The 16,353-nt window shown below is 36.1% G+C and overlaps 1 protein-coding gene across 1 annotated transcript in view; it reads left to right on the top strand.

Annotated features, from left to right (window-relative positions):
- LOC149771380 (uncharacterized) overlaps window positions 1–16,353 on the top strand; it is an 82,092-nt gene that overhangs the window by 43,180 nt on the left and 22,559 nt on the right. The window contains exon 3 of the mRNA XM_089948519.1: window positions 4,426–4,528. Coding sequence (XP_089804645.1) covers window positions 4,426–4,528 — 103 coding nt within the window. The remainder of the gene's footprint in view (window positions 1–4,425; window positions 4,529–16,353) is intronic.

Consider the following 16,353-nt stretch of genomic DNA (forward strand, 5'->3'; position numbering starts at 1 on the left):
ACGCCATTTTTCAGCACAAGATAGGCTATACATGGCGGCCAGTATTAATGGTGGAGGAAGAACCCGGGAAAACCCCAGAAAGAACCACTGACCCACGAGAAGCTACTGGCAAGCTTTCTCACATGCCCACATTGGCCGAACCCGAGACTCGAATCCACGCAGACAGAGGTGAGATGGCAGTGATCCACAACGGTGGGCGCTTTATACCACTCGGCCACTCGGGGCCTTTAACATGCGAGGCGACCGAAAATGAGTATTTTTAGCATGCCATACTCTTCGATGATAAAAATAGTTATTTGATTCATTTTTTTTCCTGACATCTCTTTCTCTCTCTCTCTCTCTCTCTCTCTCTCTCTCTCATCCACACCCACCACAAGCATACACTAACACGAAGACTTTCCCAAATGTAAATTGAGTTCCAATGCATAGCAATTAATTTCCCTTACAAACATTCATAAAGAACAACTAAATCAGCAAAGCGTGAAATATGCGAATGATGGTAACATCTTTCTAGCCTAACACTTGTATGATTGCTTGTGTAACAAACTAAATTATGTATATATTATAACTTGATTGTTTTTAAATTTCGATTTCGAATATAATGTATTTGTGTCATATCTATTAATTGTATTTTTGGAAAACTGTTCACAACGTCAGTTTGAAATAATCTTTCCACTTTTATTATTAAGAGAACCGTTGAGAAATTATTAGTTTGTATAGACTTAGATTACAGATTAAAAGTAGCAAGGTTGGCACAGAATAGTTTGAATAGACTTAAAATTTAAGGTAGCATGGTAGGCACAGTATAGTTTGAAAAGACTAGGGTAACGGTAGCAAGGCATACACAGAACAGTTTGGATCAGTTATCTAGTATACCAGTCACCGGATGTAACAAGAAAACCGGATTGGATTTCGGATTTATAACAAGACACTTTTGATAGTGATACAAATACAATGTTTAATGACGAATGACTTGAATGAGAAAATAATTATGATTAATACATGCGTGTATAAGACCCAAATACTGGACAAATTAACATAATCCGCACGAACCTAATGATGCAACAAATGAAAATACAAATAAATGACCTTACACAGTACAAGATCAAAAATGAATGATTCACAGTAATTTCACACGACGAAAAGTATGTGTTTTACTCAAGTATAAAAAATAAATTCACTCAAATAGTGAAAAATGAGGTACTTTACTCAAAAAGTAAAACGATGAAAACAAAGGGACATATATCATACGAAATATCTTTACAATTCCAAAATAATAGGTATTACAAACCCCCAAAGTAGCTCGCGGCTAAAATATTACATGTATGGAGTTACACACTCCGTCACCAGTACACTTGGCTACTAGTCACACAGGTCAGTCAAGTAGTCAGTAGTCCAGGTAGTCACTGACCACAATTCAATTCCTTGGTCAATCAAGCAATCAGAACCCACCAATCGGTCAGTAACACCCGATCATCTGCGACTCGACCAGCAACACTGTTCACTCAGCTCTACGGCTGCTATGGTTCAGCTTTACAGCTGCTAAGGTCAGCTTCTACGGTTAGCTATACAGCTGGTACCACGTCGACTCCAATGAGCTGAAAATATCTAGCACCTTGTACTATGCATGACACGGGCATATACGATAAAACGTAATGACGTTATATACGATAAGCTATACAGATTACATTATCGGCACACTAATTACAAAACAATCAGCAGGTTTAGAGGTGAACCTACCCGTGTCCGATAAGAAAACGAAACCCGAGTACATGTATTTAATAAATAAAGGGATTTATACAATTCCGTGACGCCGGAATGTTAAAAACAGTTCATGTCGATAAGGAAATAAATCGGATAGTCTCCACGGAAAGTTTAGGTGAATGGCGAAATTATCTTGTGCCACAGGAAATATTCACTGTTGATTAGATTATATAGCGGGAAGTCAAAAATGTTGCCGTATGTGACAAATTTTCCCTAGTCAGTGTATTTCTTAGAGTCGATGACGAATATGTCGGGTTGTTACTGAAATAGTACGAGGGATGACGGAGCATACTGGGTAATCATCAGGGTGTATATAAAAGTAGATGATAAACTTCATTACATGTTCTCTGGACTACTTTCGTGATGGAAAGTAGTCAGAATAATTCATCACAATGATGGAATATATTGGGTTCTCTTTGGAGGCGACACTAGAGTATTTATAGTCAGTCAGATAATAGATTTGATAATGAATGGTATAGTCTGTGTTGATGGTTGGATTTATCAGCCAGCTTTTGGATGACGGAATATATCGGAATAAAAACGGAATGGTCACCAATGTTGGAATATATCGGAATGTCATTAGAATGATTAAATAATGATTTATATTACTTTTCTAGTTACGGCTAACACGTGAAATGTATCCTAGCTGTGTTTTACTGTAAAAGTGAAATGAGAATAGAATCAAAATCGTTTAGCGGTAGATCCTTAACATAAATTTCGTTCAGCCGTAACAATGAATGTTGTGGGTATATTAGCGCGTACAATTGTTGTCAATTTTGCAATCTGCTTTATTCTTGCTGAAATAAAGTTCTGGCGCATAGAATTGATATACCCCTAATGAATCATCATGACATCATATAGAACTGCGCCTTTCACCTATGTATGTAAACCATTCTTGTTAATTAACTGTCAAAACCCGGAATTTGTTCACCGCCCTTGAACGGAAGTCAATCCGTGTTAGTATTAGGTAGTCTTGGGAGCCAGAAGAGATTTGGTTTATGGACTGGTTTGCAGCTCTGTCAAAATGAAGTATTCTTCCTGATTCTCATTATCGTGTGAGTGTAGAGTGATACATGTCAAAACAAAATATCTGAGTTTCACGTTAGCTCTCCTTTGCCAGAACATTGATGATTGTTACGATACAATTTCGAAGCAATATGAAGTCACGCAAATATGGCCCGTTTCTTGATAACAATGCCATGTTTAATATACACTCCTAATATACATTATGAACGAAAATTTTACCATTATGACTTAGAAAAAAATAAACTTGGGATAAATTTTGGAAGTAGTTATGTTTTAAGAAATGGGAAATATTCTATATTAAAAGAACCGTGTTGCGCGTCAAAAGCCACGTATCGCTGAACTCGTTTACAGCTGCGCTCAATCAAGCCCACGTGTCATGCGCTCATCCCAATAAAGGATAAAATAAGATTAAAAAAGGAAGGAAAATGTACACGAGAAAAATACTGTTACATAATAAATGCTGCAAACAGTTAAAAGTGTATGTCACATGAGAAGCAATGTGCACGGTGCGTCTTTATCTTCAACCTTCTTTCATCTTTTATTTTGTGGTGGGGATGATGCGTTGTCGAATTGTTTGGGATGCATGAGAAATAGACGATAGTTGACGTCAATTTCAGCATGGGTTCGATTCCTGCCTGGAACGAATTATAACTTTTACCTGTTTGATTATATTCATATAGCTATGCATCCAAATAGATAAATAAAAAAAATAATCTGGGATCCAGGGAGAAACACTTTTATTTCTGTTTGATAAGGAAGTGTCTGCTTCCTGTGATATATGTATGTATGTATGTATGTATGTATGTATGTATGTATGTATGTATGTACGTATGTATGTATGTATGTATGTATGGTATAAAGCAAATTGATATACCAATACTATAATAAGACGAATTTAAAAAAACAAAAACACATTCTTTCAAATGCAGTCCTATAGATCAATGGCGAATTTCTACTCATTCATTAATGATAAATAACATATGAAAATAACGATATAAAGTATTAATAGTCCCTGTTTTCTAAATGAAATTAAAATGGTACAGAATTTCATCGGAAACCTTTCTTTTTTCCATTCCCTTCTCCCCTCTCATGCGTAAGGGAAAAAAAAATAAGAAAAAATCTGGAGTGAGAGACAAAAACATATTGCGCTGGACGAAAACATTAAAACTGAACTTGCACCAAGTAATCTACAGTAATATCGTTCGTCTTAATGGTATGTTTACGCTTTCCTTGAGATCTATCTACAGTGTACATGATATCAATGATACAAAGTTGCAAAAGCCAGTCGACACTAGGCCTATATGCTAAATTTGTCTGTTACGAAGCACGCCTACTGTGGCGTATTTAATGCTATGTTAAAAACATATTATAATGTTCTAAAATCGATTATTAATTATTGAATATAAAAATGTCCAAATGGTCGCCCCATCGCCCCCCCCCCCTCTCTTTCATATGGGGAGGGTGGGAACTTTATAAAGCCCTCATGCTATCCATTTGATAAATAAGTCCGATGACACGATAAGAATTTTATTTCAGGTTTATTTTGGTGAAAATGTGTATTTACAAATGGGACAGATTGCACGGCCAAATGTGCTACTTCCCAAAATTCGATTATAACAATTTTTTCTATTGCAGTTTACATACTGGTTTGACGGACTGAAGTCTCTAAATACAGCCTTGCTGTACCATCCACTTCTAAGCATTCCGGCATACGGTATCATACCCAAAGGACCAAAAAGTAAGCCTGCATCATGGAATCATTTTAAAATTTAACCTATTTGAAAGATCGCCCGTTTTCAATAGTCGCCTTTGTGAAGCAATTTTTATCGTTTGTACACTTTAGCCAGTGCGCATTTACATTAAACATTTTTTTGTTACCAAACCCCTTGTCGCAAAAGTACACTGTGTGCATAATATTGGACTGTCTGTTTTATGGTTAAATATTTGCAATTATTATATGCTCATTTTTTTTTTCTCCGTTAACTTTACACTGTCATTTTTTTCTCCGTTAAATTTACATTGTCAGAATCGTTCAGCAATTTAGGTTATTACACACCTTCATATTGCATTCACGTGTATAAAGGAACTACTTTCTATTGTAAACAAACAAAGGACGCAGACGTCATCACTTTTGATTTGTAAAAAAATCATGTACACTCGCGTAGTAGGCGCTTTACGTTTTGGTCGATGAAATTTGTTTCTGAGTGAAGTAAAGCAAAGCTTTCGTGGACTGCCACATACGAGCTGCTTTTTCACATTCCGCGTTACCTTTTTTGATACAATGTTTCGGATTTAGGCTAGCTATACAGTAGACGCCATAAAGGGTCCCTACAAATAACGTACAAGCGACAAGGAATGAACTGTCTTCTTTAGCTGGTAATAAGAATGGCAAAAATATATACTTACAGTTTTACATCCTGAATTTCCTCAAAATGTACTTTCTTAGTTCTGCAAATCCGAATTATATGAGCCATGTCATAGGTTCTCAATCTTGATTATATATTTCGAAATTGTATTGTAATTTCGATGATAAGTGCACTTACGTCCTCCTTACTGCACTCAAAATGAAATAAGCATTAAATTCCCTAGCGTCTTTTTCATAATTGCAATTGAAAGACTGCATATTTTTCCCACATTATGATTTCAAAAATTAAATGACAGAAACAGAAACACATTTGCAGATGTCAACACGCTTCTCCATCGCTTCTTCAATCCGATGTATTTCATTTGGAATTGTCACGTATTAATCCAAATCATAATCACGAAATTTCGTACAATCGACAAAAATACCAAAATCTATTCATTCCAGATCAAATGGAAATGTTGTTGCAATGCGCATTCATTCACAATATGACTCCAAATTTCCATTTTAACTAGACACGCTATTTTCTTTCGAAAGTTATGTCGAGCGCGCGACTAAGTTCAAATTTATCTGGGCATAGTTATGTGCGACGTAAATAATGTTGTTGTGTAATGATGAATCTGCGCTTGTGTATTTAGTTTGGAATACAGCGTATATTCAATTATTTTGTTTCTTGTAGTGTATTTTGTTAATATAATTAAGCATTAGGTAGAATAAGAAAATGAGCATATAATAAAAAGGTTACTGCATTTGTATGGGAAAATATGAATTCGCTTTGTCGGATGGATATACTGTACTCCCAAGGTCGTGCAGTATTTACATCCAAAAACTCGTTAATATTTTCCCATACAAATGCAGTAACCTATAAATATAATCTACTGAGCTTATAATCTTGACTCGAGCAGATTCATTGATGTCACTAAAAACTAAAATTACTTTGAAAACTGAAGAGTTATTTTTGAAACAAGCCAATTAACGCCCCAAATTTTGACCATTCCTATTGTCTATGATGTTTTGCTTTTCCTACTCCTGAAAAAGCCAAGAGAACTGTATATTATTTTCCTTTATGATCAAAGATGTTCTATGAAACAGTTTTACGTCATTACTAACACTAGTTAATAAGAACAGATGGAACAAAACAAAAAATAGGAATAATAAAATAATAATAAAAGGTCTCAAGCATCTCGTAAATTACACGAAATGTACGAATCTCATCAAAACCTGATTTCTCTGCTTGTTTTCTTTAGGAATACTGACATTTGGGCAGCTTATTGATTTTTCACTGGCCTGTCTTTTAAACGTCATGCAATGCATATATACTTTGCCACGATGTTGAATTCAAGGGATATTGTATTAACTTTACTGAAGATTTCGTACCAGTTCGGAAATAATAACAGATTCAATTAATTGCATTGTTTATGGAATAATTCAAATATTCAGAAGCCTAACGTCAAATCTAACCCCTTCAATACTTAGAAATCCACCTACACTATAACTGTCATACAATTTTTAAAATATTTTTCTTAAATTCCCCACCCACCCACGCACCTCCAGCGTTGCAGGGACAGTAGTTACACCAGTACAAAAAGTCTTAAATGGACATCCTACTGCAACAACACTTTGGATTTTGGCACCCTTCCACACATTGCAAGGGTCCGTGGGGTCAGTACTTGCGCCCCTGAAAACATTGGTTTCTTGTTTTTAGACAGTGTTATTGTACAGAGAAGTCTTGAACGTAATTTGAGTTTCTTGTTGATAATAGTTTATTCAACAGGGCGTATATTTCTCTTGAGAAACGCGCGTGGGGAAGTGATTATGGAGACCGTTCACTATGAGGACAAAGCATGATGAAATATAAATTCTGCGCGCGCCAATTTAATATCAACTAACAAAATACCAAAATTATTCTGCGTAAGGTTGCGGTTCAAGCCCCGGTGGTTTCATACCATAGACTTAGTTTTAAAAATGGCATTAGCAACTGCCTCGCTTGGCGCTCAGCAATAAGAGGTTGGTGTTAGGACTTGTCGGCCTGGTGTCAGGATAATGTGACTGGGTGGGACATCATGCTACATGTCTGCGGCACGATGCCCCAGTGCTAGACATCGCTATAAACTGTCACACTGGATACATCGTAGCGATATGACTAAAATTGTTAAGCTACGTTAAAAATCAAAATCACACACATACACACATCTACAATTACTCAAACAATATCTCGAATGACTGTTTTATTTTGTACAAATTCTTGACTCATTTTGTGTTCAATGTCTGTGAAAAGCGTGCTTGACTTGGTAGTCAGAACATATTTTCTTACACGTAATGAGTTTTTGTTCTCTACATTGATAATCAGCGGCAAAAGAAATAATAGTCCAAAATTCTTGTTCTATAAAGAACTTCACCAGCTTTTAGATTCCTGACATGTAGTACGAATATTTACTCTAAATAGTAACGGTAGTCATAACGTATTTATATTATAAGCGTGAGACCAATTGAACCGTAAAATGCTGACTAATTTTCAAACATTTCAGTCATAATGTATGTGTAAGGAAGCAAATTTCTGTCGACCTATGAAGAATACATCAATTTGGGCCAGAGAATAAATAATCAGATTTATGGAGACAGTTGCATGTTAAATCGCTATACTGTAATGATTTCTAATGTCTGTGTCGGAAGAGGAAGTGGTTCCTAAATTAGCCTTAGTTTACTTAACCGTTTGAAAACTAGAAAAGGGAATGTTAACTTCGATTTTATATTAAAACAGTCAGAAGCTGAGTTTTTCCACATCTATTGCTTGGAATTCTTTAAGAAATTCTGACCGCAATTTTGGCGGCTAGTTATAAAAGGCGGGAAATATATTTAACCCCGATTGGTTACGCTAAATAATGGACATGGTTCCCACACGAACATTTTTGGGGTTAAATTGCCCTCATCGAAAAACATCTAGTCAGTCTGCATTTTCTCCTGCAAGAGTGAAAATATAAGGGACTCCGAGACTGAATTTGGAAGAAATTCTCTCGTAAAACATTGGTCAAAAGGACCGGATGTCTGGAAAGTCAACTGACACAATTTTGGCAGTAGAAGCGAACAAAGCTTGAAAACACAAGGGGAAATAGTTCCACGAACGTATCCAATGACGTATTCACGTACCTACTTATCCAAGTATCTACGTATCTACGTACTTACGTATCCACCTACCCACACGAAATTTGAGGGCCGAAAAAGGCGAGACAGTAGGGAGGTTGGAAAAGTACAAAAGCGAAAGGATCGAGAACAACCACCACGGTGAAGTTGAAGTGGACTGGAATAAGCATGTTATGAAGTTGTACAAGGCATTGACTTCGATCGTTCACTCGATTACATGATGATCCAATTATATCATTTAAAACAGATCGGCTATTTGTATAAATATATTTGTGTTTGAAATTCGGTGACAGATTTATTCCAAGAATGAAGTGTATCTTCCTAATGTAAGGTATTATCCCAGTCGTGTCATTCTGTTATATATATCTGCTCAGATCTCTATTTATTCCATTTATAATTTCACACTTTATTTTAAAATTTACTCGATCCGGGCAACAATACCGAGGGCAATCACCCTCTAGATAACGATAGCCAAATAAACCGGACACATTGTAAGAAGGTACAACCTCACCATACCACACCACCAGTAGCAACCGCTACAATATGCGTGAAGTATTGGACATATAGAGGCTACACCTTTTTTCAGGAACTTCATCCAGTTTCTAAAGATTTTTTTTACGCGTGCTACCTATAATGTTAGTAAATCTTTATGGAAAACTTTACGCCACACACCTTGATGTTTCATTCATTATGGCTTCATGGTTAATTTATAATTTTACCTCAAGAATGTGAGGCTCTTCTCTCTAAACGCCACTACTACAACAAAAACTTAATTATTTTTTTTATATCCAACAAGAATGAAGGAAATATTGCCTCTTCTCTTTCTTCACTTCTTTTTAACAGCTTTGCAAAAGCTCCACAAAGTGTCGTATATTTAGAGTCAGTGTACCTTGCAGTGTCATTTGTCAATTATCGGCATTTTCGAAACGTTGAAAGGTCAACATGACGCTATTGGCAGATCAAAACGAACGAGTCCACACTTCCACCTATTCTGAGTCAAATAGTATGTGCATAGGCAGTGGTTTGTCAGGAAGTTTGTTTTTACTGATATTTATGTTTGGTATGAATAATTAATTCACCCAAGGGGAACAGCTTGCATAACTATTACATTTCTTACTTAGTAAAAAATAAAGATATATGTGAAAATTGTTTTCATACGGTAAGTATTATATTGATCATAGTCAAGTTAGTCAAGTTATCAGTTTTGTTTTATAATTCAGCCTGACGAAAATATCTATTCGTTCTTAGATGCTTGTCCTTTTTTTCTCTAATTTACGTATATTCATTAAATAGCAATACTAGTAGTAGTTGACATGCAGATATTTTGTCTACACAAGAATAGAAGAGACATCAGTAAAAAGAATAGTATCTCCTAGCTACGAGATAGCATACCATGGCAAAGACAAAATATCTCGTGCTAACAAGAAATTTTGTGGTATATCGTGGACACAAAATAATACGTCGTGGCCATAAAATGTTGACATCTTGGCAGAGATAATAGTTTTTACCAATGTCCCTTCCATGCTACCATATTTTGACCACGAATACGAGGACGCTTTTACCACAAAGTGAGATATATATTTTAATTGTTGAGTCTGGATAAATGCATATAGAATAATTGCAATGATTCGTGCAGTATACACTTACATATCTGTATCATTGTGTTTGCAGACACTTTGTGCTCAGTAGCGTTTTGTAAGGGTATGAAAACTCAAATTAGTTCGAGGCGCGTGCATTCCTCTCCAACGTATGTGTACCTTAAAAAGTTTACATAAACCACCTGAAAGAGAAGTCAAACTAATAACATTTATCTGTCATCAACGGGGTGAAATCATCCCATTAATGTTTTAAAATATAAGGTGTTGACAGACTTTAGACTATTAAACAGACTTCCGCCTTGGTTTATTTTATTCTTTGCTTCTCCGGTTTATTTTCGTTGCGTATCAGCTATCTCAGATTACCTCAAAAACCGCATAAACAAACCAGACCCGTGTCAATTTAGGTCCTAAATTAAACTACTAATAGGAGAACCTCAGATAATTACGCAGTTAATAACTACGGCATCTTGTCTTATCGCGTGCAGACTTTTGCGTCAATAGTTTATACTCATCAGGGAAAATTTGGCAATTAACTCTAAACCAGTCCAATGTTGTTATTGTAGACGGCGTATTTTGTAAAACTTACCTAGATGAAATTAACAGAAGCGATCATGCTAATTAAATCAAATAATTGGCCCAAGAAAATTGTTTGGAAATGAATCGTACCTGTCTGTTTCTCTACAAGAATTTAACACAGAAACTCGAATAATGTGCTCAGTCTTCATACCGGTTCTGTACAGATCCTTTATTTTCAACCATTTTTAAACTTGAAAGAATATTCAAGAGGAGAAAACACACACACACACACACACACACGGTTAGTTTTGCTTCCGTCCATGACTACTTTAACGTATCACGTTCTTTTGATTCTAATAAAGCTCTGATTCTGCCCACTGTCTTCTCTTTTAGTACATCCACCCATCACCCTTAAAAACCCTTAACCGATGATAGTTTAGTATTAGCTTTCATGTGTACTTAGATATCTGACATAACAGTGTAATTAATCAAAGAATGTCAAGGGAATCCTAAGATTGCAACTATTCGAAAGTTATTTGGCAATTAAATTACAGACTCTCAAACTTTGAGCTCGTGACTTGGCGTTAACCAATGTTCGATGAAGCTAGTTAATAAAGTCAGGCCTCCTCCACGATAAAATTTCACTCAAATGTAGGACAATAAATAGAAGACTTTACGCAAGTGCTCGTTTGAAAATGGAATTTTTAAAACTCGTCGAATAAGCAATGGATTGATATTATTCGACGAGTTTTGTTTTATATATTTTATTTTAAATAATCGCAAACGTTATTGCTGTTGCTGTTGTGGGTTTAATGCCATTTTTCAGCACATGGCGGCCAATATATGTGGTGGAGGAAGAACCCGAGAAAACCCAGAAAGAACCGGCGAGCTTTCTCATTTTCACACAATGGCCAAGCCTGAGACTCGCACCCACGCAGACAGAAGAAAGATGTCAGTGATCTCTAAACGCGAGGGCCTTAGACGACTCGGCCACCCGGGGCGCCAGTACAAATGTAAGATTATGCTTGTCGCACTTCGTCAGATCCTAATCATTGTTTTGGACCAACCTCAGAATAATGTAGCGAAAACTGAAATACGTTTAGGTGCCTTGGTCGTAACGTATTTCCTTTGAATGATAACCATGTAATATCACTTTATTAAGCTAACTGATCTAAAACATAAATGTTTCATCCCTGCATTTTACTGAAAATAGATTTTAGAGTTTATAAATAAAAATGCAGTTACAAAGGACCGTGAACTATTGCCCCAGACTGCCAGTAAAACTACAATTGAACATAGATGAACACCGTGCAATGCTAGAGATGCAACGGCTATGAGAATTTATGTGGGGTTTTTTTAAATCTCTTTTGAATGTAAAGAAGATTTTTTGCTTATTTAAGACAGGAGAATGACTACGCAAAAACGAAAATCTCTAGAACAATGACATTTGTTCCTTTCTTCTGATCCTTTTTTTTTTAATAATTGCAGCTGCTCATGATAATAAGGTATTTAAAGGTTAAATATATTAAATTGAATGTGGTTACTTAAATACTTCTGTCCAAAACTGCGTGTAAAATAACTAAATTACCCTTGTTTCATCATTTTACGATGTTTCCGTATAAAAGCATGCAAGCTTCGTAACCGTGTATTGACCTTGGGGCTGGCTCTGTTACATTAGGGACTCAGAATTAGGTGACCGTCGTATTTACTCTTCGGCAAACTGTACCTCAGCTCCTTCATTCTACCCAGCCGTAAAGAGACCGCGCCAATTTCGACCTGAGTAAACCTGCCATCGGCTGGCGTTATACCCAGGACTAAGTGATTCGCGTACTCCCAGTCGCATCACGCCATGGAAACCGAAATACGCTTCGGATTTTTTTATATTAGGTACCAGGTTTGGGAGGGTGTTAACTTTAATTCTGACAGAAATGCATAGAAGACTATTGTTGCAAATATTGCCGCCTTTATCTTCATTACATCGAATATTCAACCAAGGAATGTACTGAAAATCCATCAGAGAAACAATTCACTATCGAAGAGAGTGAGCTGACAAATTGTACGCGCTTGTAACAAGAGAAATGAGGTGTAGTTAGATAAATGCCTTTCTTCTTATTGGTTTCATCTTGTGTGGCTTCAAACCCTCTTTATCAATCTAACAATCTCGACTAAGAACCCCGACTTTCCAATGCAGCATAGACAACGATTTGCACGATGCAAACAATAAGTGAATTGGGTTCAATGGCGTGTAGGCGTATATGGCGAGTTAGAAAAGGTGGCTGCCATCTTACATGTGGTGCGTGAATAACTGGATAGTAGTAAAATGAACGCAATATAAACGGCGTTAGTCCCTGATAAAAATGTGTGCATATATTTTCAAATTAACGTAGCATGGAATTGAGATTGTAACAGTGTCAGCTACAGTACCAGCAGACGGTGTTGCAGCGATATTGAGATTAGAAATCATGCATTTGTCAGTAAAATAATTATAGGGCAAAAAATAGTTTCAATTCATAGTATATCATCCAGACATAATCATGCATGCATATTAACCTGTACGCTGTCTTTAAATATGCTTCACTGTACAAGCAATTGATCCGTGATACCCTGTTTCAAAAAAAAAGACAAGAATAAAGAGCTTAAAAAACATCTTCAGAGCAATAAAGAGGTTTACTAAAAATATAGGTGTTTGGCTTTTCTTAGCGGAATCGTTAGATTCAAAATGTTCAACAAGAATCTCTCTGTCCGTCTATATACCTGCATATCTCTCTCTCTCTCTCTCTCTCTCTCTCTCTCTCTCTCTCACACACACACACACACGTTCACAATTAATAGGAAAACCCATGTCATCCGCAGACTCCAAATAAGGATGAAGATAGTCAATGATGTTTTTTTAATACATGCATAGAAAAGAAAATTATAAAATTAGAACCAGAACCTTTTTAGTATCTGTCTCTCAACCGAAAGAAGATCAAACAGTGATTAGTTCTCAAAATGTTATTTGCGTAGTTCCTTCAGTAAATTCCATTATTGCCTATCTGGTTGATACCAGAGACTGGTTACTGGTTTTATTGCAAACAACTGACCTTAAAGATCTCGTTTCTGGACTCTGCATGCAGGACTGATACCCACTCAATCTAAGGAACCAGATAGAATGGAAGGCTCATAAAATAAGATACCATTTTCAGGATATGATTGTGCGGAAAGTTTAAATAATCTTATTTGAAGCAATACTAAGTACGATACAGACGAGTAGATATCCCAGAGCTACTATCATGAATTGAATAATTGCCACAAAACAGAATCAGACTATAAAACAGAAGAACCAATTGTTTCCATTTATAACCTTAAACATTTGTCTTCTGGTCCCGATTTCACTAAATTTCTCAAAATGTATTGTATTGTGATCATTTTAACAAGATGGGAGTTTTTGGTTGTGGTAGAGAACGTATAGAAGATGAAAATATCTTTCTTGTTTAAAATTCAACATCTTTCGTTCAATAGTGCCAACTTAAATTCAAATTCTAAAATAAAGTTTAGATATTCTCAAATTTAGAGAAATTATCAAGATTTCACCCGACATGGAAAATTACTGCTCTTTTCAAGAGCACTCGAGATACGATTATTAAACCTAGAAGACCGTTATATGTTTGATGACAAATTCATCCCCGATCTCAGTAAGCAAATTGAAAATTTGCAGTAGAAGTGGATGATGATGATGATGATGATGATGATAAGAAGAAGAAGAAGAAGAAGAAGAAGAAGAAGAAGAAATGAAAGGACGCTGGACGTGCATCAATCAAATAAAATCTCTAAGACTGCATGTATTATTTTAGTATGAAATCTGTTTCAAGTATCGCAATTTCACAATATGATGCCAAATTATCGCCACGATATATTTATCTCTCTAACGCGGATTATCTTTGTGATAAAACTGATATCCTTGTTGTACGGATAACTTTTGAATCTTTCCTTTCTATCCTTTCCTCGACAAATAATATGATTTAGTGCATGATTTAATGTTTTTCTAAATATAGATACAGTTATTAATTCCTTCCTTCCTTATTGTCTTTTTTTCTTCTTTGTTTCTTACATCTTACGGCCCAGTACGTTTACATTAAACTTTATTGCATTCTACACTTTGTTATTGTATTGATTTTAGGCGAGAGAGCGTGCAGTTTTCCTTTACTGGGCCACGTATTAGCATTTCAGAAGTTTTTTTGGCTAGAAAGTCGAAAATCTAATAGGGTTTAAGAGTACATCTGTGTCATTAAAATATGTTGGGCTTAGAGAGTACATCTGTCGATCGAAACATAGCTCGGCAATTTCCGTTATGTCATGAAATAACATCATAAGTGGTTGTAGGAATACATGTCACTTTAATGTGTTAAGTGATTCGCCTGTGTCGGAGTGCACCACATATGTTAGAACAGCAAAAGCCGAGGTTATTATGATTGTGTCTCTGCTTCCGCCGTCATGTTGTTCCATCTGAATAAAAGTAGTTCAGGATATAATTCTCAAAGGTGACAAATTACGTCCGAGGTTTATTTCACAACCTGGCTGAAATGGCCTGGCCAATAGATGTTCCGAATCTGTACCATTGAACTGTTTAGGGTTTAGAGAATACATTTGTGTCATTAAAATGTTTTGGGCTTAGAAAGTACTTTTTGTCATCAAAATGTTTAGGCCTTAGAAAGTACATTTTTGTCATTAACAGATCTCAGATCCCAATTAATTTCCTATCCTAATACATTTATGTTTTAATACTGAACTTCCAGTTTGTCTAAATCCGAACGTATCATATGTTAATCTAAAAAAAACCTTCATTGATGAATTCACGGTAAAGTTCTTGTCGTTGCTTAACAGGCACGAGAGGCTGGACTGAAAACAAAATAGCGTGCAGTGCAGTGCGTCACAGATTTCACTTCTGGATCAGTAACAATGCCCCATTAATCACTGTGCACTGTTGCCAAATACACACAGACAACCACACCGCAATGCTCATAGTGTAACGAATAAACGGTTTCCTTTAAATCAGTATCAATAATGCATAACTCTAACGTAAGCAACACCACCAAAGTGAGAGACGAAAAAATGCTCTGAAAATAGACTAGGACTACATGCGTGGGTACTGATCGGGAAGTAAAAATTGTGTCCAGAGTCCACTGAAATGTTTAGCACTGGTAGCCGAAAATGTAATAGGATTTCTCGAGTACATCTGTGTCGTTAAACTGTTTTGTTCTAGCTGTAGAAGCAAAGTTAAGTAGATCCTGAAAATTCAATGATTTTACGTAAAGTGATTGAATGTCCTATATGCGTAGAAGGGTTTCGATAATCGAGTCTTCTCCTTGTGAATATATGAATCAGTCGAACGTCGTGTGTCCTACACTGTGTATCCATCTGCATTTACTATAATCATCCTTTTCTCATAAAAACGTGTGATTAACTTCGTAGAGAGAGAGTGTACCCTGTCTTGGAGCCAATTAACATTTGTACATGGTATATTCGCCATCAAATATGGCTGGCAATACGGTATCTATATCTGATAAAGAGTTGTCAGCAGTCGTCATTATCAAACATGTAGATGACTTTTTCTCATAACCACTTTGACAACCTGAACACAACATATGCATCGATCTTGCAGCCTTCTAACCGACATTGCCTGAGCAATTTCCACTTCATAATCTCATGTCCTCTGGGCGTCTTAGTTTTTAAAATATGAAAACCGGGCATGGGTTTAAATCGTTAAACTCTCGATGCTACACCTATCACAACAGTGTTGTGTGAATTTTTTTAAAAATACACCAGCCGCTACCGCCCCCATCATCCTCCTAGTTTCATGCCGTTTTCGTTCGGGCATATTACAAGTTAAAACGTCTGACAAATTATGGAGAAAAAATAAATGATTAATTCGCCCAGGGAAGCTGGTGCTTTTCTTCCAGGCATGAT

Source organism: Sinohyriopsis cumingii, unplaced genomic scaffold, assembly GCF_028554795.1.
Source record: "Sinohyriopsis cumingii isolate HCF-2022 unplaced genomic scaffold, ASM2855479v2 utg001887l, whole genome shotgun sequence".
Classification (NCBI taxonomy): domain Eukaryota; kingdom Metazoa; phylum Mollusca; class Bivalvia; order Unionida; family Unionidae; genus Sinohyriopsis; species Sinohyriopsis cumingii.